Source organism: Hemiscyllium ocellatum, chromosome 15 (genome assembly GCF_020745735.1).
Source record: "Hemiscyllium ocellatum isolate sHemOce1 chromosome 15, sHemOce1.pat.X.cur, whole genome shotgun sequence".
In the NCBI taxonomy this organism is placed as follows: Eukaryota; Metazoa; Chordata; class Chondrichthyes; order Orectolobiformes; family Hemiscylliidae; genus Hemiscyllium; species Hemiscyllium ocellatum.
This window is the reverse complement of record NC_083415.1, coordinates 57,897,073-57,919,911: the sequence shown is the minus strand read 5'-3', so window position 1 is coordinate 57,919,911 and position 22,839 is coordinate 57,897,073. Positions and strand designations below refer to the sequence as shown.

The 22,839-nt window shown below is 43.3% G+C and overlaps 1 protein-coding gene across 1 annotated transcript in view; it reads left to right on the top strand.

Moving 5' to 3' along the window:
- The window catches only part of gss (glutathione synthetase), a 59,049-nt gene that overhangs the window by 12,223 nt on the left and 23,987 nt on the right, over nt 1-22,839 (top strand). Inside the window, exons 2-5 of the mRNA XM_060836516.1 lie at nt 1,102-1,239; nt 4,106-4,251; nt 13,274-13,349; nt 19,697-19,836. Coding sequence (XP_060692499.1) covers nt 1,102-1,239; nt 4,106-4,251; nt 13,274-13,349; nt 19,697-19,836 — 500 coding nt within the window. The remainder of the gene's footprint in view (nt 1-1,101; nt 1,240-4,105; nt 4,252-13,273; nt 13,350-19,696; nt 19,837-22,839) is intronic.

Sequence of the window (22,839 nt, the reverse complement as noted above, 5' to 3'; positions counted from 1 at the left end):
TATCTCATTTCTGAAGGCTTCCCATTTTCCAGCCGTCCCTTTACCTGCAAACACCTGCTAGAGTTTTGTGATTCTACGTCATAGGAGGGATGTGATTGCACTGATGAGGGTACAGAGGAGATTTTGCAGGATGTTGCTTCAGCTGGAGAGTATTAGTTATGAAGTTAGGTTAGATAAACTGGTTGTTTTACTTTGAGCTGAGGAGACTGAGGGAGGAGCATGGTTGAGATTTATAAGATTGAGGGGCACAAATAGGATGGACTGAAACCTTTCTCTTTGGAGAGATCAGTGACCAGGGGCATAGATTTAAGGAAAAGGTCAGAAGGTTTAGTCAGTTTTGTGGAAAAATATTTTCACCCAGAGGATGTTGGCAGTCTTGAACCTATTGCTGAATAGGGTAACAGGCAGAAATCCTCCATAACATTTAAGAAGTATGCACTTGAGATGCCGAAGCATATAAGGCTATGGGCCACGTGCTTAAAAATGGGATTAGAATAGTTGGATTCTTTTGACTGACGTGGGAGTGATGGGCTTTTTCTGTGGCTCTGAGGACAGTCTATGAAAATGAGTGCCAACGAAATGTGAGATTTATCCAGGGCACTTGATATGGTGGGTTTGTGGCCATCATGTAAGATAAGGTGGGGACCTCGCATAAGTATCATTTTTAAAAAAATATTTCATGGAGTGTGTGTGTTTTGCCAGAATTTATTGCCTATCTCTAGTTGCCCTTTTGATGTAGATAGTGAACTGCCTTCCTCAACAACTCCAGTCCACTTGGTGGTGTTAGACCAGCAATCAATTAATAACTCCATATGTGCCCTTTCAGAAGGACTACTGTCACATATTCTCTTTTTTTTAAACTCTTGCAGAAACTCTTGGTATCCAAGTTTAAATTTCCAGCTAGCATTCTGTCATACTCTAATTTTTTCCTCCTGATCAATATTTTCTACAATTCTCTAATGTCTCTCATATTCTGTCCAGCAACACTCAAGGATCCGAATGACGTGAGTTGAGAGGAGGGATGAGTTGGAGATGGTGGGAAGGTTGGAAGCTTGTTGACATTCTAATGTTTCTGATTCTGGCTGTATTGTTTTCTGGCAGGTGCTTTTGCCTCCAGTTGCTGATGATGAAGTGCTCCACAACAACAGCCTTATCCAACAGCTGATCATGGCAGCAAAGGATGCAGCTCTTCTTCATGGAGTTCTCATGAGGACGAAAGAGGAGCCATCTAGCTCTGAGGTTGGTCCTTTTGAAAGTGTTTGTTTTTACACTAGCCAGAAGCAAGACTATTGGCCTCAAACAGCAGCTTGTATTTATTTTATCGGCTTGTTCTCCACCTGCAATTCACCTCCTGTCTCAAATTCTGATAAACTTGTGCCTAACAAGTCACTTCACCTTCAATGACACGATGTACAAACAAGTCAATAGGATACCTATGCGATCACCAACATCAGGACTGTTAGCAAAAGCAGTTGTGCAGAGATTAGAACAAACAGCCCTTCCCATAATCCAGCCCAAGCTTTGGGTCTGCTACGTGGATGATAAGTTTGTCATCCCGAACCGCATCAAATCAGAAGAAACCCACAAACTTTTAAACAACACCCTTACCGGTATAACGTTCACCAAAGAGGAAGAGATTTCCCAGCCTCTGTCATGGTAGAACGCAAAGCCAATGGAGAGCTGCAGACCAGTGTTTACAGGAAAGCCACACACTGACCAGATACTCAACTACAGGAGCAATCACCCCAACACCCATAAACAGCTGCATCAGGACCTTATTTAAACGAGCCGCAACACATTGCAGCACCCAGGGACTATAAGAAGCCGAGGAAAAACACCTTTACAACATGTTCAGGAAGTTTTGAGAAGATTTGTAGCTCAGGTTGAGGTTCTGGATGTAGGTTTGCTCGCTGAGCTGGAAGGTTTGTTTTCAGACGTTTTGTCACCCTGCGAGGTAACATCTTCAGTGAGCCTCAGGACAAAGCACTGCTGATGTTTCCTGCTTTCTATTTGTGTTTTTTGGTTTGCTTGGGTTGGTGATGTCGTTTCCCAATAAACTAATGTCACTTACAAAACACTGTGCAAGAACTGTAACAAACTACATTGGACAAACAGGCAGAAAACTAGCCAGCAGGATACATGAACATCAACTAGCCACAAAAAGACATGACACACTCTCACTAGTACCTTTGCATACAGATGAGGGAGGACACCACTTCGACTGGGACAACACATCCATCCTAGGACAAGCCAAATAGAGACATGCACGAGAATTCCTAGAGGCATGGCATTCCAACTGGAAGTCTATTAACAAACACATTGACTTGAATCCTATTTACCACCCCCTGAGAAAAAGAACAGGAAGTGACATCACCACTCCAAGGAAACCCAAACATATAAATACAAAGCAAAAAATAATAGAAGTGCTTTGTCCGGAGGCTCACTGAAGATGTTACATAGTATGGTGATGAAACATCTGAAAATGAACCTTCCAGCTCAGTGAGCAAACCTACATCCATATTCAGGAACATTGGGTACCTGATAAACGCAGTCCACCGATTCCTACACAACACACCCAGAAACTCTGGCCATCCTGTCGTACATTAAAGACATCTCAACGATGACGACTAGAGTACTCTGGCCCCTAGGCATCATGTTGGCTTACAAACCTACCAACATACTGGAACAGTTCCTGATGAATTTACAGGACCCTATACCCACAGCCAGCAGAACGAGCATCACCCTGCAAGGACTGGAACCAACATTATATTGGGCAGTAAGCTAGCCACCAGGATACATGAGCACACCAAATAGCCACCTAAAGACATGACCGACTGTCACTGGTATCTATGGACACAAATGAAGAGGGACACAAGTTCAACTGGGACAATACATCCATCCTGGGACAGGCCAGACAAACACATGCTTGGGAATTCCTAGAGGCCTGGCATTCAAACCAGGACTCCATTACCAAGCATATCGATATGGGCCCCATTTACCAACCTCTCCGAAATAGAACTGGAAGTGATATCACCCACCACAACAAACTGAGACCAATAAATAGCCAGTGGGATGGAACACCAATGCTTCGTCAGAGGCTCACTGATAATGTTACCTAGCATGGTGACGAAACATCTGAAACCATATCTACCAGCTCAGTGAGCAAACGTACAACCTAATTCGTGAGAAAGAGCTTGCATCTTTGTAGTGCCTTTCATAAAACCAACACCAAAGTAATGTCCGTAACCGGTTAAGTGAAACCATTCTCATTGTTTTATTTACTGACTACCTTTACTAGTGATTATGTTGCTGGATCAGTAATCCAGGAGCAAGGAGGGTCTAGTTGAGGAACCAGCCCTGTACTCCATATTCATTCTTACAATTTGGGGATTTGAATTCAGTTTGTGAAAGTCAACAAGAGGCTGTTTCACTTTTACCCTGTAATCCATGGATCATCCTTGACCCTGATGTACTGCTAAAGATTGATCCATATACACTCTCGTCTCAAACTCTTTGATTTCTGAGTTCTCATGCTGACGTTTAGATTCCTGTATGAGCTCTGCCTATTTTTCTTCTCTTCCAGCTCTGGGCCTCCTAGAACTCCATAATTTCTCAGTTCTGACATTTCTTTGCACCCTGCCCCAAACATTTCCCTTGTCCCCTGATTGGTCGCTATCTTTTCTGCTACGTTGCTCAGGAATTGCCTCCTGAAATCTCTCTGCTGCCTTGTCCCTCCTTGTGTAGATGTTTGCTCCTTAAAACTGATCACTGTTTGGCAAAAACATGATCACTTGATCCAAATATCTCTTCCTCTGAGTTGATGATATTTTTTCTGTTATGTACTTTGGGAGACTTTGGTACATTTTAAGACGCAGTATAAGTGCAAGTAAACAGACCTTCCATTAGGACTAGGTCAGCACCCACGATATTAACTGGTCTTGTCCTATCACAGACTTGAATGGAACATCTTTGTGGTTCCAGTAATGTTGTAAAACTTCCAGCAGTTGTTTTTAATCTTTCTTGTATCCTTTTATTTGTTGAATTCTAATATGTGTCAGACACCAAAATTAATTGATCGACACCATTTTTCTTTCTTTTTCAAAAGGCAACTAGCTATGCACCATTTAGTCTCTTCCCATCACCCGTACCGAAGAAACTGTTCACACAGGCGTGTGAGGTTCAACAAGACTTTAATATGCTGGTTGACAGAATAAGCCAGGACTCCGAATTTCTAACCAAAGCCCTAGCAAGGTAAGGCAATTGTACTGTCTTCTATCAAGTTGGACTTGGTAACCTAGACGGTGTATTTTCTGATTTTTGATCAAAGCTATTGTATGGCAAGTCATCGTTTTAGGTTTTGCCCCATGCTACGTTGTTTCACTTGGAAAAACCTGTATGTAATTGGGCTGTTGTGTGTACTTGGCACCAGGATTTCTGTTTCTGCTACCTTTTTCCACTATCGCCATTTAGAAACCATTCTCCCATTTGCCACTTTTCTCTCTCTCTCTCTTTCTTTTGTTTTTGAGTTATTTCGACTACAGAAACAGGATATTAGGCGTGTACAGTATTTAAACTTCAATTTTTTTTATCGTTTATTTTCTGATAAAGGTCAAGCAGAACTTAACTGAAGCTTTGGTATTTGATTCAGTGAAAGAATTTGATTCACTTACATGATGACAAGTGTTTGATTATATTCACATTTTTCGAGATTGGAATTCAAACTAGTGACACATGCATGTTGGTTGGATACTTTTGTGAAGGAGTGAATAATCCTGATCTATTGCAATACGTGATATGAGGCAGGCACACTGGAGTGTTAATGGAAGCTTGTTAGTATTGTGCTGTGTTTATGACTGGAAGGATCAAGGTTGATGGTCATTAGCTTGTTTTTGGTTTAAGGTAATCCAGAATGGATTTTAGTTTGGGAAAACTTGAGTTTGTAAGCCTTTGAGCACTTCTGTAGGATACCTACTGGGGTCAGTAGCGCAATATATTTTCTGTTCTTAAAAAAAGATAGAATAGTTCACGCTGTAAGTTACCTTTAGTAGGAAGTTAGTTTGTGCAGTTTCTAGGCTGGAAGTGTTGGGTTAGACCTCTGCATATTATTGAAAGCTAAGAGAATCTAAGCCCTCGGGTTTAAGGTTATTCATGTAAGAAGATTTTGCTCTTCGTGGGAAAGAACTGGGAAGAATCAGTTGAATAAAATATAAAGGTATGTCACAAAAGGGTTTCTATTTCTGGATGGTGGGGCCATACTGATGACATTGGAGCGTGTCTTTCTGTGAGTTTTAAAATTTTGAACATTTTTGTTCGCTATTTAGTTTCATTTTCTTGTTTTTGGTTTGTTTTTTTTACTTACATTTCCATTCTATTGTTGAAGAAAAGTATGTACTTGTATTTCAGTGAATGACCAAAATGTTAGAATCCCTGCAGTGTGGAGGCAGGCCAGTTGGCCCATCGAGTCCACACTGACACTCGGAAGACCATCTCACCCAGACCCACCCTCTTATCCTATCCCTGTAACCCATCATTTCCCGCCTCACCTGCACGTCTCTGGAAGCTATGGGTAATTTAGCATGGCCAATCCACCTAACCTACACATCTTTGGACTGCGGGAAAGAACTAGAGCACCCAGCGGAAACTCGGGCAGACATTGATAGAATGTACAAACTCCACACGGACGGTCGCTCGAGGGTGGAATCTAACCCGGGTCCGTGGCACTGTGAAGCAGCAGTGCTGACCTATGAGCTGCTGTGCTACACCATTAAAATAATACGCATAACCCACCACACCAGGTTTCATTCTGGGCTCTGATTTTGTCCAGTAGTGTCATTGGCTGGGATTGTAACACTTGACACGTGTGACTTTGTTTCGGTCCAAGTAGCACTTAGCAGGAACACAGCTGCAATGTTAAGTGAGGAGTTACTGTACTGAGAAGTCCTCTATTCTCCATTTTGTTCTGTTTCACATCATCCACTGTTTAGGAAGGCAATTTTTAGAAAGTTGTGTGTCTCCAAGAAAAGATATGTAACGATATTGTGAGTACTGAATGATTGTGATGTTCCAGCTGACAATGCTGAGCAAGTTACAAACTACAAAACGTTCTGGTCGAACAACACTGCATTGTAGCAAGGGCAGATTGTCCTTGAATGGAGTGTCACTAGTTTACTTAACAATCACTCTTATGATTTGTTATGTTATACAACTTCTTAATACAGGATTTGGAGAGCCATTGTATAAATAATCCTGTAGTCTAATGGAACATATGAAGTTCAGCAGGGATTGAGATTGAGAGTTTGAATTGTATGCATTGAAGCTTTCCTCATTGATGGGAAATCCTACGATAATCTTGAAAGCAGGCCACCTGAAGAGGAGTTCAGAAATAGCATTTCATTTAAAGGGTAATAGTAATGTGAAAGGTAGTGCCATGATGGTATTAGCACTGGCCTAGCAATCCAGAGGTCTAGCCTAGTGTTCTTGGGACCTGGAATTGATTTCAATAAAATTCTGGAATGAAAAGCTCCCCTAACAGTGACCGTATAACCATTACTGACTGACATGAAGAACTATTTGCTTCACTATTATCCATTCGGGAAGGAAATCTGCTACCTGTTCTGGCCTTGCATGTGACTAGGACCCACAACAGTGCAGTTCAATCTCAGTTGCCCTTTGGGTAATTAGGGATGGGCAGTGGTTAGCACTGCTGCCTCACAGTGACAGAGACCTGGGTTGATTCCATCCTCCAGGCAACTGTCTGTGTGGAGTTTGCACATTCTCCCTGTATCTGCATGGGCTTCCTCCCAGTTTCCTCCCACAGTCCAAAGATGTACAGGTTAGGTGGTTTGGCCATGCTAACTTGTCCATAGTGTTCAGGGATGTGTAGGCTAGGTGGGAAATGAGGGGTTGTGGGGATAGGGTGGGTGTATGGTTCTGGATCTGGGTGGGATGCTGTTTAGATGGTTGTTACTGAATGGCCTCTACTTGTATTGTGGGTTTGATGATGAACTTTGGTTAAGTTAGCAAACTGCCTCATTGCACAAACGAATTTTTAAAAAAGCAATAGATGTTAACTCAATAACTTCCTATTTCAGTGATGGGCAGGCAGATTTCAACTGGCCAAGGGACAAAAGAATATGGAGTTAAGGCAGGCAGGTGGATTTGGAATCATTGAGTCTCTACAATGTGGAAGCAGACCATTCTTAAAATCTTCAAATTTTTAAGACTTAGATTTGGAATCACCACAGTGTGGAGGAAGGCAATTCCGCCCAACGAGTCCACACTGACTCTCTGAAGGCCGTCACAGATCCATCCCCCTACCCTTTATCTGCATTTCCCAAGGCTAACACACCTAACCTGCACATTCCTGAACACTACGGGTAATTTAGCATGACCTATCTACCTAACCTGCACATCTTTGGATCGTGGGAGGAAACCGGAGCACCCAGAAGACAAGAGGAGCATGTAAACTCCACACAGATAGTAGCCCGAGAGTGGAATCGAACATGGGTCCCTGACGCTGTGAGGTAGCAGTGCTAACCACTGAGCCACTGTGCCTTCCAGAAGGATTTGGGACAGCCTGGAGATAATTACATAGTGGTAGTGTAACTGGACTGGTAGCCCTGAGGGCAGGCCAAATACTGTAGGGACATGGATCTCACTAAAGCAGCTGGTAGAAATTAACTCTGTTAATAAATCTGGAATTGAAAGCTAGTTTCCATAACTGTGACCACAAAACCTATTATCCATTGTCTTTAAAAATTCATCTGGTTCACTCAATCCCTTTGTTTTAAGGAAGGAAATCTGTCTTAACTAATCTGGCCTACATGTGACTCCAGACCCAGAGCAATGTGATTGATTCTCAGTTGAAGGGATAATTGGAAATGGGCAGTAAATGTGACCGGCCACATCCCATGAAAGGGCAAAGCCAGAGCATGACTTCACAGGATGGCAGGGCAGGATTGAATGGCTGAACCATGTTCCTAATTCAACTCTGAAAAACTCTGGCTAGAAATACTATCCAGGTAAGTGTTTTGGCCCCTGAAGAGCCAGGCCAGCTTACGTTCTACTGCCAAAATAGAGTTTATCATTGAAAAGATATGTGAACACGACAGGAAATTTGCTGTTGTTAAACATGTACATATTTTAAAAATGAATTCGAACACCTACAAATTCCTTCAGCACTTTGAATTAAGAATAGCAAATTGTCAGTGTAACCCTAAGTTAGCCAACTATGGGAATTCCAGAAGGATACAGCCATGAGCCCAAAGTAACTCATCTTAAAATTATATACTGTGTTTTCAGCCATCCAATTAATTGAAAAGTTCCACTCTGCTAATCCTTAGCTTCTATTGGGAAGCGAATTCTAACAGTGGGGGTCTCTTCGACTCGGACATATTTATAAAATAAAAGGGCACTCATTTAAAACTGAGATGCAAAGGAATTTCCTTTGCTCAGAGGTGGTGGATGTCTGGAATTCTCTACTCCAGAGAGTTGCAATGGCTTTAACTATTTTCTAGTCTTCTGGAACTCTCCTTGACTCCAGTGATTCCTGAAAAATCGCCACCAATGCCTCTACAATCTCCTCAGCTATCTCCTTCAGAACCCTGGTGTGCACTCCATCTGGTCTGGGTGATTCATCCACCTTCAGACCTTTTCAGCTTCCCCAGCACTTCTCTTAGTGGTGGCCACTATACTCCCCTCTAACGGGCGGCACGGTGGCACAGTGGTTAGCACTGCTGCCTCACAGCGCCTGAGACCCGGGTTCAATTCCCGACTCAGGCGACTGACTGTGTGGAGTTTGCACGTTCTCCCCGTGTCTGCGTGGGTTTCCTCCGGGTACTCCGGTTTCCTCCCACAGTCCAAAGATGTGCGGGTCAGGTGAATTGGCCGTGCTAAATTGCCCGTAGTGTTAGGTAAGGGTTAAATGTAGGGGTCTGGGTGGGTTGCGCTTTGGCGGGTCGGTGTGGACTTGTTGGGCCGAAGGGCCTGTTTCCACACTGTAAGTAATCTTAAAAAAAAAACCCTGACTCTCTCGAAGTTCTGGTGTGACTGATACAGCATACCTGTTCAGTCCCTCTGCCATTTCCTTATTCCCTATTACTACTTCTCCAATGTAATTCTCCAGTGATCCAGTGACCAATCTTGGTGTTCCACCATCTTCCCTGCTAGGCTTCCCTTCCAGTTAACTCTGGCCAGCTCGTCCATCATGTAATTACCGTTACTCAAATGTAACACCATTACATCTGACTCAATCTTCTCCCCCTCAAACTGCAGGGTGAATTCTATCATATCCTGGTCACTGTCCCATTGGGCTCTTTCACCTTCAGCTCCCTAATCGTGTCTGCCTCATTACATATCCCCAAATTCTGAATTGCCTGTTGCCTCATGGGTTCTTCAATCTGCTCCAAAAAAAATCTTGTAGGTATTCCATGAATTCCTATCTCTGGGATCTGCTACCAATCTGATTTTCCCAGTCCATCTGCATTTTGAAGTCCTCCATGATTATTGCAGCAATGTCTTTCTTGCATGCCTTTTCTATCTTCTACTTTATTGTCTTTCCCTCATCCTGACTACTGCCAGGAAGCCTGCACGTAAGTCCCATCAGGGTCTTTTTTTTTTCTCTTTCCTTTCTTTCTACCCACACAGATTCTATGCCTTCCAAATCACTTCTTGCTATCAGTTTAATTTAATTTCTTACTCAACAGCCCATCTCTGTCATTTTCAGTAGGACACCTATCTTTGGATATGAAGTTCCCAGCCCGGATTCCCATCCAACCATGTCTCTGTGATGCCCACAACATCATACCTGCCAATTTCCGTCTGCACTACAATCTTATTGTAGGTTGCACTACAACCTTGTTTCTCATCTTGCGTGCATTTAAGTACAACACCCTCATTCCTGTGTTGACTGGCCCCTTCTCATAGTTATCCCCATATCTGCTGTGCCTGAAGTTAGACTCCTGACACTTTTTTTTCTTGAACCTTTAACTTCTGAGCCCTCATCACATTACCCTTCCCACAATGGTCCTCCCAAACTATCTAGTTTAAAGCCTTAGTTATGTGATTCACCAAGACTCTGGTCCTAGTATAATAAGGGTGGAGCCCGTCCCATTGGAACAGCTCCCTTCATCCCCACGACTGGTGCCAATTTCCCATGAATTTGAACCTGTTTCCTCCTTGCCAATCTTTGAGCGATATGTTTATCTCTTTTTATTCTTGTTGACCTTTTACCAGGTAGTTTGTGGCTCGGGTAGTAATCCAGAAATTATTGTTTTTTCTTTTGGTTCTGCTTTTCAGTTTAACCCCAAGCTGCTCATATTCCCTCAGCAGAATCTCTTTTTCCTCTTTTTCTGCCGATATCGTCGGTACCTACATGGACCACAACAACTGGGTCTTCCCTGTCCGCTCCATGTTCCTCTGCAGCCCAGATGGTAATCCTGAACTCGGGCACCAGTGTCTTTGGGACTCCATCCTGGCCACAGTGAACAATGTCGGTTCCCCTAACTATATTATCCCTGATTTACAACGACATTTCTTTTTCCTACCCCCTCTGCTCTTGAATAGTTGCCTGTACCGTGGTGCTGTCGTCAATTTGCTCATGCACGTGGAGCAAGAATCTCAAACCTGTTAGACAAGCTCAATGAGTGAGGCTCCTCCAACACCATCTCCAGGATCCGTCTACCTGTCTCGCTCGTGGTCACACCCTCCTCTCCCTGACCACCGACCACATTTCAGAGAGATAATGAAAGGGGTGTGACTGCCTCCTGAAACACAGCACCCAGATAACTCTTCCCTTTCTGTGATGTTGAGAACGCCTATAGCCTTAAAACTTGTCTTTAAACATTTAGACTAAAATATAATGCTGAATTATAGAACACATTTACTGCACTAGAAAATAGACAGGCAGGAAGGCTCGGAAAAAGAGTGGGGGGGATCTCGAGTTATGCAGAAGATAGGGCCGCCTGGGCTCACCAAGTGATAACGAGATGCTCTAAGGCAATTAAGAACAGTTGCCTTAGCATTGGTGAATCTATATGAACAGGACACCAAGTGAGAACATTCACAGCCGTTAGTGTAAAATTAATGACCGTGTTTGATTCTGACCCTGAAACGAAACTCTGTACTACCAAAAGCCTTGTAATTGACATCAGATCCTGTCAATTATAATGGATTCTTATTACCCCTTGCAAGGCGGGGCAGACAAAGAAAGTAAAACATCTTTGCTGTTACAAGACCCTGACTTGAGAGTTCAACAAGACACTAGAGAGGGACAAAGACAGAGAGAGACCATTTTAGTGCTGAGGCTGCTGAAGTCAGTAGAAAATTAGTGACTTACCTGCTATGGATTGAATTTAGTTGTACTTTGGGACGTTATGATATTGAGCAGCCATTACCTGTTATTAAATACAAACTCTGTAAAAGGTCATGATTTGGAGATGCTGGTGTTGGACTGGGGTGTACAAAGTTAAAAATCACACAACACCAGTTTATAGTCATGATTTATATTATATTTATATTATTTTTATTATAGTCACTATAACCAGGTGTTGTGATTTTTAACTCTGTGTAAAAGGTAATATTGTTGAAGTTTTAACTAACTTGCTGTTCTTGCAGATCACTCTATAGACCTTACAGACTGCCCCACTGTCAATTCTAACTAATTAGATCTTGTGTTTTATTTGAGTTTGAATCACAACCCTGAAAGAAAAGGACATTTAATTTGAGACAAATTAGTCAGTTTAAATGTAACCTAATGGTAACATCTCAGCCTCCGGTACAGAATGATTCGGTGCTTAAAAAGCAGGAATCTGCTCCGAGCTTAGAAATTATTCTAAACCTAACATTGAAGAGATTGTGCCACAATGGTCATTTTACGGTCAAAAGTTTGCCATCCGTGCTAAGAAGCCATTTTGAGAAATAATTGTTTCTGACATGCAAGCTGTGCTTACCTTATGAACTCTCCAATTGGCTCAGACTGGTACCTCTTCATGATAGGCGCCTGCTAGCGAGATAAACTCCTATCTTGGCTGGGTAGGTTTTTCCCACCTGCTGAATGGCTTAGGGCCTATAGGAGTGATTAGTCAGGCGTACAAAGACCTATCAATTAATTTTTCTTCCTTACGAATTATTATCTTTCACTGTTATCTGTCTAATTAAGAACATGTAATGTTTTTGTAAACTTTTGTATAAAGGAAGCCACTTTGTATCAGTGCATTGGAGTAGGCTGCTGGGGCACTTGAAGATCTGGTACCCTACTCTCCTAGGTTATTAGGACCTAGTTAGTTTAGCTTCTAGGTATTGGTGTTACGTTGTAACAGTGATTCTATTGGTAAATAATGTGGATGGCTAAAATTATACTAATCTGTCTGTAAGAGGTTTTTTAATTCCACACTTCCAAAGAGTACAATCTCCGGGATGAACTAAGAGAGAGACTTACAGGTCTGAGTCCGTAAGGGATTCCCTGAGCCGTCTCATGTCTGTGCTTTACCAATGTGGTGCAGTGCTCGAAGTGCTGACTCCAGCTCATCAACTCTGAGCAGGAGTTCCTCAAGCAAGCAACACTTAGTAAAGATGGGGTCACTATGAGCCACCATGTGGTCCACCAGCTCCTGTATCATGCAGTTACAACACATCACCTAGACAGACATCTACTTTATTTACTGAGTCACTAATTTTTTTAACATTACCTGCTATTTCTATAGTTACAACCTGCAAATAGTTCTCCTATTTACCTTCAATCTCAAAGTAAGCTATAATCATCAAAGTAGCAGTTAATAGCAATTGATGGAATTATGGTTTTCCTGTGATATCACTCTTTGTTTTGTGTTGGGGTTCTGATCCTGATGAGCTGTAATGTGGAAAACCTCAGAAACCAGGTCCTTTGTTCAGGTCACTCAACTCCACTCGCTCCGTCAAATCAATATGCAATCACCACTGGTAACGGTGCTTGAAAAATTCCAGAGCATTAGTGTGGCTGTGTTTTGATTGTGTAGTGAGCAGCCTTTAGGCTTTACTGTAGTCAAGCCAGTTCCCATCCTGACTTGGAAATGTGTCACTGTTCCTACACTGTCACTGGATCAAAACTGTGGAATTCCCTCCCTCTGAGCATTGTGGGTCAACCTACAGTGTATGGACTGCAGCATGTCGAGAGGGCAGTTCATCATCAGCTTCTTGAGGGTAACTAGGGACGGGCAATAAATGCTGGCCCAGCCAGCGATGTCCATGACCTGCTAGAGAAATGCCAAGTAACTGTTCTCTGCCATTTCTCTTTCAGCACTGTCGAAGTGGATGATTTTACAGCTGGTCTCTTCAGCATCTATAAAGAAGTGCTCAAAGAAGGTATTGCCCAGGTAGTGATCTTGTTTTATTGTAATGGGCTGCATGGGGAAAAAGAGTCTTTTTTTTAAATGTAAGATTATTTTATTTTTGTTTGATTTGATTTGAACAGCAGCATATCGACTATTGTGTGAATGTAAAGTCCTCTTGAACTGTGGGACACTTTCAGTAATATTGTTTATAGAATCTGGCCTTTATCCTTGGGTCATTGTGGGCAGGATGGTCAGCTGTGTTGTCCCACTAAAATGGCACCACTTTATTGATGTGTCAGATGAAATTTGTGCTTGTGCGACATGAGCATGTTCCCTCTAAATTTGATGTTTTGGGAATGTCTTGACACTTTTTTGTTACTGGATTTATGTTCTATTCTTCCCTGCCACCATCCTGGGTTGAGCATTTTGACCATTTCAAACCTCGATCACCATTTCTTCAGATTGTTGTTGTGAGCAGTTTTGGGCCTTGTATCTAAGGAAGGATATTCAAGCATTGGAGTCGCTGCAGAGGAGGTTCACAGCAAAGGTCCCGGAGATGAAGGGGCTGTAATGAGGAGCGGTTGAGAATCCTGGGTCTGTACTCTGAAGTCTGGTTGAAGATTTGGTAGCCACGACTACCATACGTCAGGAGCGTCTCAGAACTGACAGCCAGATTACTGCGACCCTTAGGACTCATAACAGCACACAAGCCTACTTCCACACTCCGACAACAAATCACTAGAACAAAGGACCCAATAGCCAGCACGAGCCAAACTAACGTAGTTTACAAAATACCATGCAAGGACTGCACAAAACACTACATAGGACAAACAGGAAGACAGCTAACAATCCGCATCCATGAACATCAGCTAGCCACAAAACGACACGACCAGCTATCCCTAGTAGCCATACACTCAGACAACCAGGAACATGAATTTGACTGGGAAAACACTACCATCATAGGACAAGCCAGACAGAGAACAGCCAGGGAATTCCTAGAGGCATGGCATTCATCCACAAACTCCATTAACAGACACATGGACCTGGACCCCATATACAAACCACTACAGCTGAAACTGACACCCGGAAGCGGCAAGAACAAACCACTATAAATACCGGAAGAAACATCAAAGCAGCGCTTCACAGGAGGCTCCAATAGCACTGATGATGTTCCCTAGCCAGGGAACGAAACGTTTGCAGCAAAAACTTCCAGCTCGGCGAACAGAACCACAACATCTGTACTCTGAGTTTAGAAGGGTGAGGGGGGGGGGGGGGGGGCGGGGGAGCGAGGTGGGTGTTGGGGATCTGATTGAAACTTACAGAATACTGAGGGACCTGGAAGAAATGTCCCAGTTGGTAAGAGTGCTTAGGACCCAAGGGTACAGCTTCAAAATGAAGGGAGTAATTTCTTCAGCCAGAGTGTGGTGAATCTGTGGACCTCATTGCCACAAATCATTTCAGTGGATTTAAGAGTGTGATAGGTTCTTGAATAGTAATGGGATCGGGGTTACAGGGAGAAGGCAGGAGAATGAGGTTGAGAAGGACATCAGTCATGATTGAATAGCTGGGCAGAATGGCCTAATTCTGCTGCTAATCTTATGGTTAGTGAATCCTAACCTGAACAGTGTGAAATGATGTTGTATGCCTTTATGTACATAATGAGAAGGAGCAGGTAGAGACCATTCAGCCCCTCAAGCCTGTTCTGCCATTTTGGTTCTATTGATCTTTGTCAACTCCATCTACTTAGCCACGTTTCTTTACTCTTAACCTGACTGTCTCAAATATAAAACTTAAAGATGCATTCTTTATAATTGCAAACCCCAATAATCTCAGCTGTTTTGGGAGGGAATGAGGTCCAGATTGCCGCCACTGTGAATTGCAAAGGTATCCCCCTAACCAACCCAGCTCTCATAAAGATTATTGACCCCCTTTTTCTCGACTTAGCAAGTAACAGAAATGATTTCTTCCTTTATGTACCCCAGCATCCCAAATGCATGGTTACATCACCCCTCCACCGTCTATGTTCTTCAAGATACAACCCTATTCTATATAATCTTGCCACATAAATTAACCCTTTTTAGTCTGTGTTTTTGGTGAAACTGCAATTTGCTCCTTACGATGTTAAGTCCATACGAGGTTGACTGTCCAGAACTGTACGCACCATAAAAGGTATCTATATGAAAAGTCAGTGATTTATTTAACTGTATCATAGGTTTGTCTCCTTTAGATCCCTAACTGGACAAAGGCAGAACTCCAGCTATTTTGTTTTGTAGCTGTCCACTAGCTTTTTAAGTGATTTTATACACCGATCCCCAAATTCTCTCTGCTCCTCCACAGTACCTAGCTTTCCATCAGGTCTTGTTTGGGCTAGGGGACAGCAGAGTGCCTCAGTGGTTAGCACGGCTGACTCACAGCCCCAGGGACCCAAGTTTGATTCCAGCCTCAAGCCACTGTCTGTGTGGAGTTTGTACATTCTCCCTGTGTCTGCGTGGGTTTCCTCCACGTGCTCTAGTTTCCTCCCACAATCCAAAGATGTGTAGGTTAGGTTCATTAGTCTGGGGTAAATGTAGAATAGTAGGGGAATGGGTCTGGGTGGGTTACTCTTTGGAGGGTCGGTGTGGAATTGTTGGGCTGAAGGGCCTGTTTCCACACTGTAGGATTCTGTGGGAGTACAGGTGCCCTGCATTCACTGAAGATCTCATCCTTGTGGGCCATTTAACATGCCAGCAGCTGTTCACCTATAGCGGGGTAACACATTCTGCCCTGATTCTGTCACCTTCTCAATTGTACATGTGCTTTTCCCCTGAAATATTGAAGATGGTGAGGGAGGAAAATTGTTAAACTTGAGAGGGTGCAGAAAAGATTTACAAAGATGTCGCTGGGACTGGAAGGTTTGAACTATTGGAAGAGGCTGAATAGACTGGGGCTTTCTTCACTGGAGCATTGGAGGTTGAGGGGTGATGTTACAGAAGTTTCTACAATCATGAGGGGCATAGAATGGGTGAATAGCCAAGTCTTCTTCCCAGGGTAGGAGAGTCCAAAACTAGAGGGTAGAGGTTTAAGAGTAGGCGGGGGGGGGGGGGAGATTTAAAAGAGAACTGAGGGGCAACTTTTTCATGCAGAGGGTGGTGTGTGTAAGGAGTGAGCGAGCAGAGGAAGTGGTGGAGGCTGGTACAATCTGTGACAATGCTGCTCCTATAACATGGTTATGCTGTCCTTGGTTTTTTTTTACAGAGGTTATGAAAGCAGAGATTCCAAAAAGTCTGGATTTGAAGGGTTTTAAGGTCAATTTGATTATAGCTAACAGATACTGCCTTGGAATAAAGGCTTTCAAGTTTTAAAAAAGCCTTATACAATGAAAAGGGAGTGGCCAGTTCTCCTAGCTCCGCTTTTCTCTGGTCTGGTCTGGTTCGGTCCGGTTATTCACTGAAAGCAGTCAGGCAGTTGTAAAGCTGCTGGACCCAAAGAAGCAGGTCCATGCTGACCCTCCCTCTCTCTGATATCCCTCCTGTCAGAACCTGTTAGTTTTTTCCTTTTTGTTTTTTGGCCAAGGAGTATTTTTGGGGATTGTTGCAAGTCATTGGAACAGCATCATTAAGTTGGGATAATCTGTTTGGTTTTCAGACAAGTTGTCTTTGTGTTTCATTCAGTAATCTTGTAAATAAATTCTGTTTTGGTTAAAACTAAGTGGATTGAGCAGCTGCATCCCTCCTGGAATATCCACTTTCCACCTGCTTAAAACACTTAGCAAAGTTAGGGTCTGGGCTACCTTCTTGAAATATTTTGAGGGGGCATCTGACCTGGTCCATAACAAATTACAGTATTTAAATGGTATCTGGATGGGTATATGAATAGGGAGGGTTTAGAGGGATATGGGCCAAGTGCTGGCAAATGGCACTAGGTCAGTTTGGGCTGTCTGTTCGGCACAGAAGAGCTGGTTTCCATGCAGTATCTCTGAGTGCACCACATTCTTTAGCTGACTGGGTGGGGAAAGGGCAATTTAGACCAATTATAGTATCCTAATTACTACCACCCTAGAGCAGAGCAGGGTAGGAACTGAACACTTGGACGCACCCTAGTTTATCATGCTCGGCTAAGTGGCGCATCATTATGCACTTGGTCGTGAGGGAACCTTTACCTCACCCTTCCTGTTCCATCCCATGTTTAATTGTTGAACTTGAACTCTTCCTTAATTATCACACTGATGTTCAACTTCACTTCAAAAAGGTATCTAGAATGTGGAACCTGCAAGTACCTTTCATCCTTGATCCAATTTAGTTTACATTGTCATGAACTTAAATATCTCTCTTTATTTTAAATTTACATTGCTGTTTCTTGACCCCATTGTGTGGATTATGGGGTTATGTTGGACGTCGGTACAGTTTTGGTCTTTGTACTGCTGGAGCAGTGTGCAGTGTCGCTGAGTGGAATTTTTAAAAATTCTGTATTGAGATGCGAGTACTGTTGTGCAATGCTCCTCTAATTTTTCTTCCGGCTGGGTGGATCTCTGAGGTCAGTGCGCAGCGTGATGATTGACCTACCCAGGGATTACCCAGTGGCTGGGCAGCTGAAGAGAAACATTTTTAATGCCTCATTAATTGCCCTTGTGTTGTGAGGTAATGTTTTGTTCTGTTCATGTGAAGGCTGCACCAGTGTTTATTGCTCCGTTGAGAAGGCGGTGGTGGTGAGCTGTCAACCTTGAACTGGTGCAGCAATGCGGTTGACTCTCGGCTGCCCTCGGAAATGGCCTAGCAGGCCACTCGCTTCAAAGGCAACTGCGGACAGGCAATAAATGCTGGCTGGCCGGCAACACCACATCCCGTGAATGAATGAAAAAAAAGGCCACGTGGATGATGTGATGAGGGAAGGGATTTCAGGATGTTGACCCAGCGACATTGAAGGATTGGTGATTATTTCCCTATATCTGCTGCCCATGTCCTTGGTGATAGTGGGCATGGGTTCGGAAGATGCTGTCTAAGGAGCCTTGGTGAATTTTTGCAATACGTCTCACAGATGATACATGCTGTTGCTACTGAGCACCCGGGATTAAGGGACTGAATGTTTAAAAAATACACTGCCAGTTTTTTTCTACTGGAGGCCTCTGAACAGTAGTGGTCCACAGGGATTGGTGCTGGATCCACTTTTATAATTTATATCAATGATTTAGATAAGAATATAGAAAGCGTGGTTAGTAAGTTTGCGGATGACAGCCTGGTGCTTCACTGCTGCTTCAGCGCCAGGGAATCGGGTTTGATTCCGCCCTCGGGTATCTGTCTGTGTGGAGTTTGCACATTCTCCCCAGTGTCTGCGTGGGTTTCCTCTGGGTGCACTGGTTTCCTCCCACAGTCTAAAGATGTGCAGGTTGGGGTCGTTTGGCTGTGCTAAATTGCCCGTAGTGTTCAGGGATGTTAGCTATGGAAAATGCAGGGATAGGGTAGGGTCATGGGGTCTGGGTGGGATGCTGTTTGGAGGGTCGGTGAGACTCGATGGGCCGGATGGCCTGCTTCCACACCATAGGGATTCTGTTTTATTCTATGTTGGCACTGAGCTTGGTGGTATTGTGGACAGTGAAGAAAGTTAGATTGCAACTAACAAAAACAGAAATTGCTGGAGAGCCTCCGCAGGTCTGACAGCATCTGTGTAGAGAGAAAGATTTCAGGTCCAATGACCCTTCCTCAGATAAACAGAGTTCAGACACAATCCAAGTAAGTGATGGAACAGGCTGTAGGGAATCAAATGGATAAATAAATGCTGTTCCATTTTTCCCCCCTCGTCTATCTTAATATGGCGCTATTGCTGAGGGATTGGAACCTTGATATGTGTAATATTTTACCCTGTTTCCTATTTTGAAGAGGAGTCTTCCTTAAAAACAAAAAGCATGTCTCTCAGCTATTTGAACATAAGGGGCATCTTATCATGTCCTTCTGTAATCTGCATTTTTATTTTGCAGGGAATGTGTTCCAAATAAATCTCCGCCTTTAGTTCAGATAGTTAATTCACAAATTGAACTTCTGAGATGTTTTGCTATGCTAAAGGTGCTATATAAATGAAGGTTGTTGTTGTGAGATAGTTTAGTTTTGATCATAATTAGCATGAACTTGGGTGACTTTAAGCTCAGGAAGGGTGTGTTTTATTTGTACCTCTGGATAAGAGGATAGTAAGATAATTGGTTTGAGTGACCTCTCAGGATAGTGAGAGGTAAGATTAGGGATACCTGGGATAACAATGTGGAGTTACATTAAATTCTAAAGGGGTTGTACATGTTTTAAAATTTCTGCCATGTAAGTTATGTTTTAAAAGAGGAAGCATTTTGTTTTGGAATTTCCTCTCCGTTTGCTTATTCTTTATATCGACTGAGATGTGTTTTTCTTTTCCCTTTTCTTGTTCAGCCAATTGTTTTAGGTATAAACAGATCTGACTACATGTTTGACAGAGGACTTGATCACAACGTTTCCTTAAAACAAATAGAAATTAATACCATTGCTGCTAGTTACGCAGGACTGGCTGAGCGAGTCCCGGATATACATAGGTAAGAGCTGGACGAGAGATTTTGACAATTAATTGAAATTGATCTCTCCTTTGTGTGAGGGTGAGAGTGGTTGCCCATTTGATTGGGGTTGGCATAGAGGGCCCCAAGCAAAACCAGAATCAATGGAAATTGGTGAGGAAGGAGACTCTCCAAAGGTTAGTCTCATATCTGGCACAAAGATGGGCATGGTTGTTGGGGGTCAGCCATCTCAGCTTCTGGACATCTCTGCAGGAATTTCTCAGGATAATGTCCTAGACCCAACCATCTTCAGCTGCATTCAGTGATGTTTCCTCAATGGAAAGTTAGAATGTTCACTGATAATTGCACAATGTTCAGCACTGTTTATTACTCCTCAGCTACTGAAGCAGTCCAGTTGCAAAAGCAGCAAGGCCTGGACAACGTCCAGGTTTGGGCTCGTAAGTGGTAAGTAACATTTATGCCACACAAGTGCCAGGCAATGACCATCTCCAATGAGACACAATCTAACCACCACCCTCAACATTCAATGGCATTACCATCACTGAATCCTCCACTATCAGCGTCCAAAGGGTTACTCACTCCCTGACTCCCCAAAGCCAGGCACGTTTTTGGAGTGTGATGGAATACTGCCCACCAGCCTGGATGGGTGCAACTCCAACACCCATGAAGCTAGATATCACCCAGGACGAAGCAGCCTGCTTGATTGGCACTATTTCGATAAACATACACTCTTTTTACTGATGCTCAGTAGCAGCAGTGTGTACCATCTGCAAGACTTACTGCAGAAATTCACCAGAGCTCCTTAGACAGCAACTTTCACACATAGGACCACTACCATCCAGAAAGCAGCAGATATGAGGCAACACAGCCACTTAAAAGTTCCTCTCCAAATCACTCTGTAGCCTGACTTGGTAATATATTGCTGTCCCATCACAGTTGCTGGGTGGAACTCTATCCCTGCGTTCAACCTGTGAAACCCACATCCCATGAATGAACAATAAACAGAACTAGCTGCCTGTCAGCTGCGACAGATGGAGGTTTGTAGGTAAAAATGCTTACACTGGGCAGAATGGCCTGAATCTGGATTTTTCCATACAAATTCGGTTTTCTCAATTAACTTTTGTGTATAAAATGTAACTGCCATTTAAAGATGGCAGGCTATTAAAATTCTAAATGAAGCAACTTTGATTTGAATAGGAAAATCGATTTGCTCCATGTAAAGGCCATATTTTTGTTCAGTTGGACCAGAAGAATATAAATCATTTTCTCTTGGAAATTGAAATACTTTGTACTGTTGAGTTTCAACTTTATTGAATTGAATAGCTTTTAAAACAAACTGAAGTAAATTTTAAAATCTACAATTAAAGAAAAGTGGTAATTTTCTAAAGCATAAAGAAATAGAAATTGCTGGAGAAACTCAGCAGGTCTGGTAGCATCTGCAGAAAGGAAAAAATGGGTTTACATTAGAAGTGCCCCTGTACATGTCCTCTTCAAGTTGGCACAGTGGCTCAGTGGTTAGACAATAGGTGCAGGAGTAGGCCATTCAGCCCTTCGAGCCTGCACCGCCATTCAATATGATCATGGCTGATCATTCCTAATCAGTATCCGCTTCCTGCCTTATCTCCATAACCCTTGATTCCACTATCTTTGAGAGCTCTATCCAACTCTTTTTTTAAATGAATACAGAGACTGGGCCTCCACTGCCCTCTGGGGCAGAGCATTCCACACAGCCACCATTCTCTGGGTGAAGAAGTTTCTCCTCATCTCTGTCCTAAATGGTCTACCCCGTATTTTTAAGCTGTGTCCTCTGGTTCGGCACTCACCCATCAGCGGAGACATGTTTCCTGCTGCCAGAGTGTCCAATCCTTTCATAATCTTTTATGTCTCAATCATATCCCCTCTCAGTCTTCTAAACTCAAGGTATACAAGCCCAGTCGCTTCAGTCTTTCAGTGTAAGGTAATCGCTCCATTCCAGGAATTGACCTCATGAACCTACACTGCACTCTTTCAATAGCCAGAATGTCTTTCCTCAAATTTGGAGACCAGAACTGCACACAGTACTCCAGGTGTGGTCTCACCAGGGCCCTGTACAGCTGCAGAAGCACCTCTTTGCTTCTATACTCAATCCCTCTTGTTATGAAGGCCAGCATGCTATTAGCCTTCTTCACTACCTGCTGTACCTGCATGCTTGCCTTCATTGACTAGTGTACAAGAACACCCATATCTCTCTGTACTGCCCCTTTACCTAAATTGATTCCCTTGAGGTAGTAATCTGCCTTCCTGTTCTTGCCACCAAAGTGGATAACCATACATTTATCCACATTAAACTGCATCTGCCATGCATCTGCCCACTCACCTAACTTGTCCAGGTCACCCTGTAATCTCCTAACATCCTCATCACATTTCACCCTGCCACCCAGCTTTGTATCATCAGCAAATTTGCTAATGTTATTGCTGATACCATCTTCTATATCATTAACATATATTGTAAAAAGCTGCAGTCCCAGTACTGATCCTTGCGGTACCCCACTGGTCACTGCCTGCTATTCCGAAATTGAGCCGTTTGTCACTACCCTTTGTTTCCTATTAGCCAACCAACTTTCAATCCAATCTAGTACTTTGCCCCCAATACAATGCGCCCTAAGTTTACTCACTAACCTCCTATGTTAATGCTGCTGCCTCACAGAGCCAGGGACCTGGGTCTGCTTCCAGCCTCTGGCGACTGTCTGTGGAGTTTGCACGTTTGTTCTCTCTCGCTCTCTCTCTCTCGTTCCCCCCCTCCCCTCTGGGTGCTCTGGTTTCCTCCCACAGTCCACAGACGTGCAGGTTCGATGGATTGGCCATGCTAAATTGTCCATAGTGTGTTCAGGAATGTGTAGGTTTGGTACGTTATACAGGAGTAAATAGGGGAATGGGTCTTGAGGATTGGTGTGGACTTGTTGGACCAAAGGACCTGTTCCCACACTGTAAGGATTCTATGAAGTCCATAGTGTCCTACAATGAGTACGGTCCTCTTTCAACTCA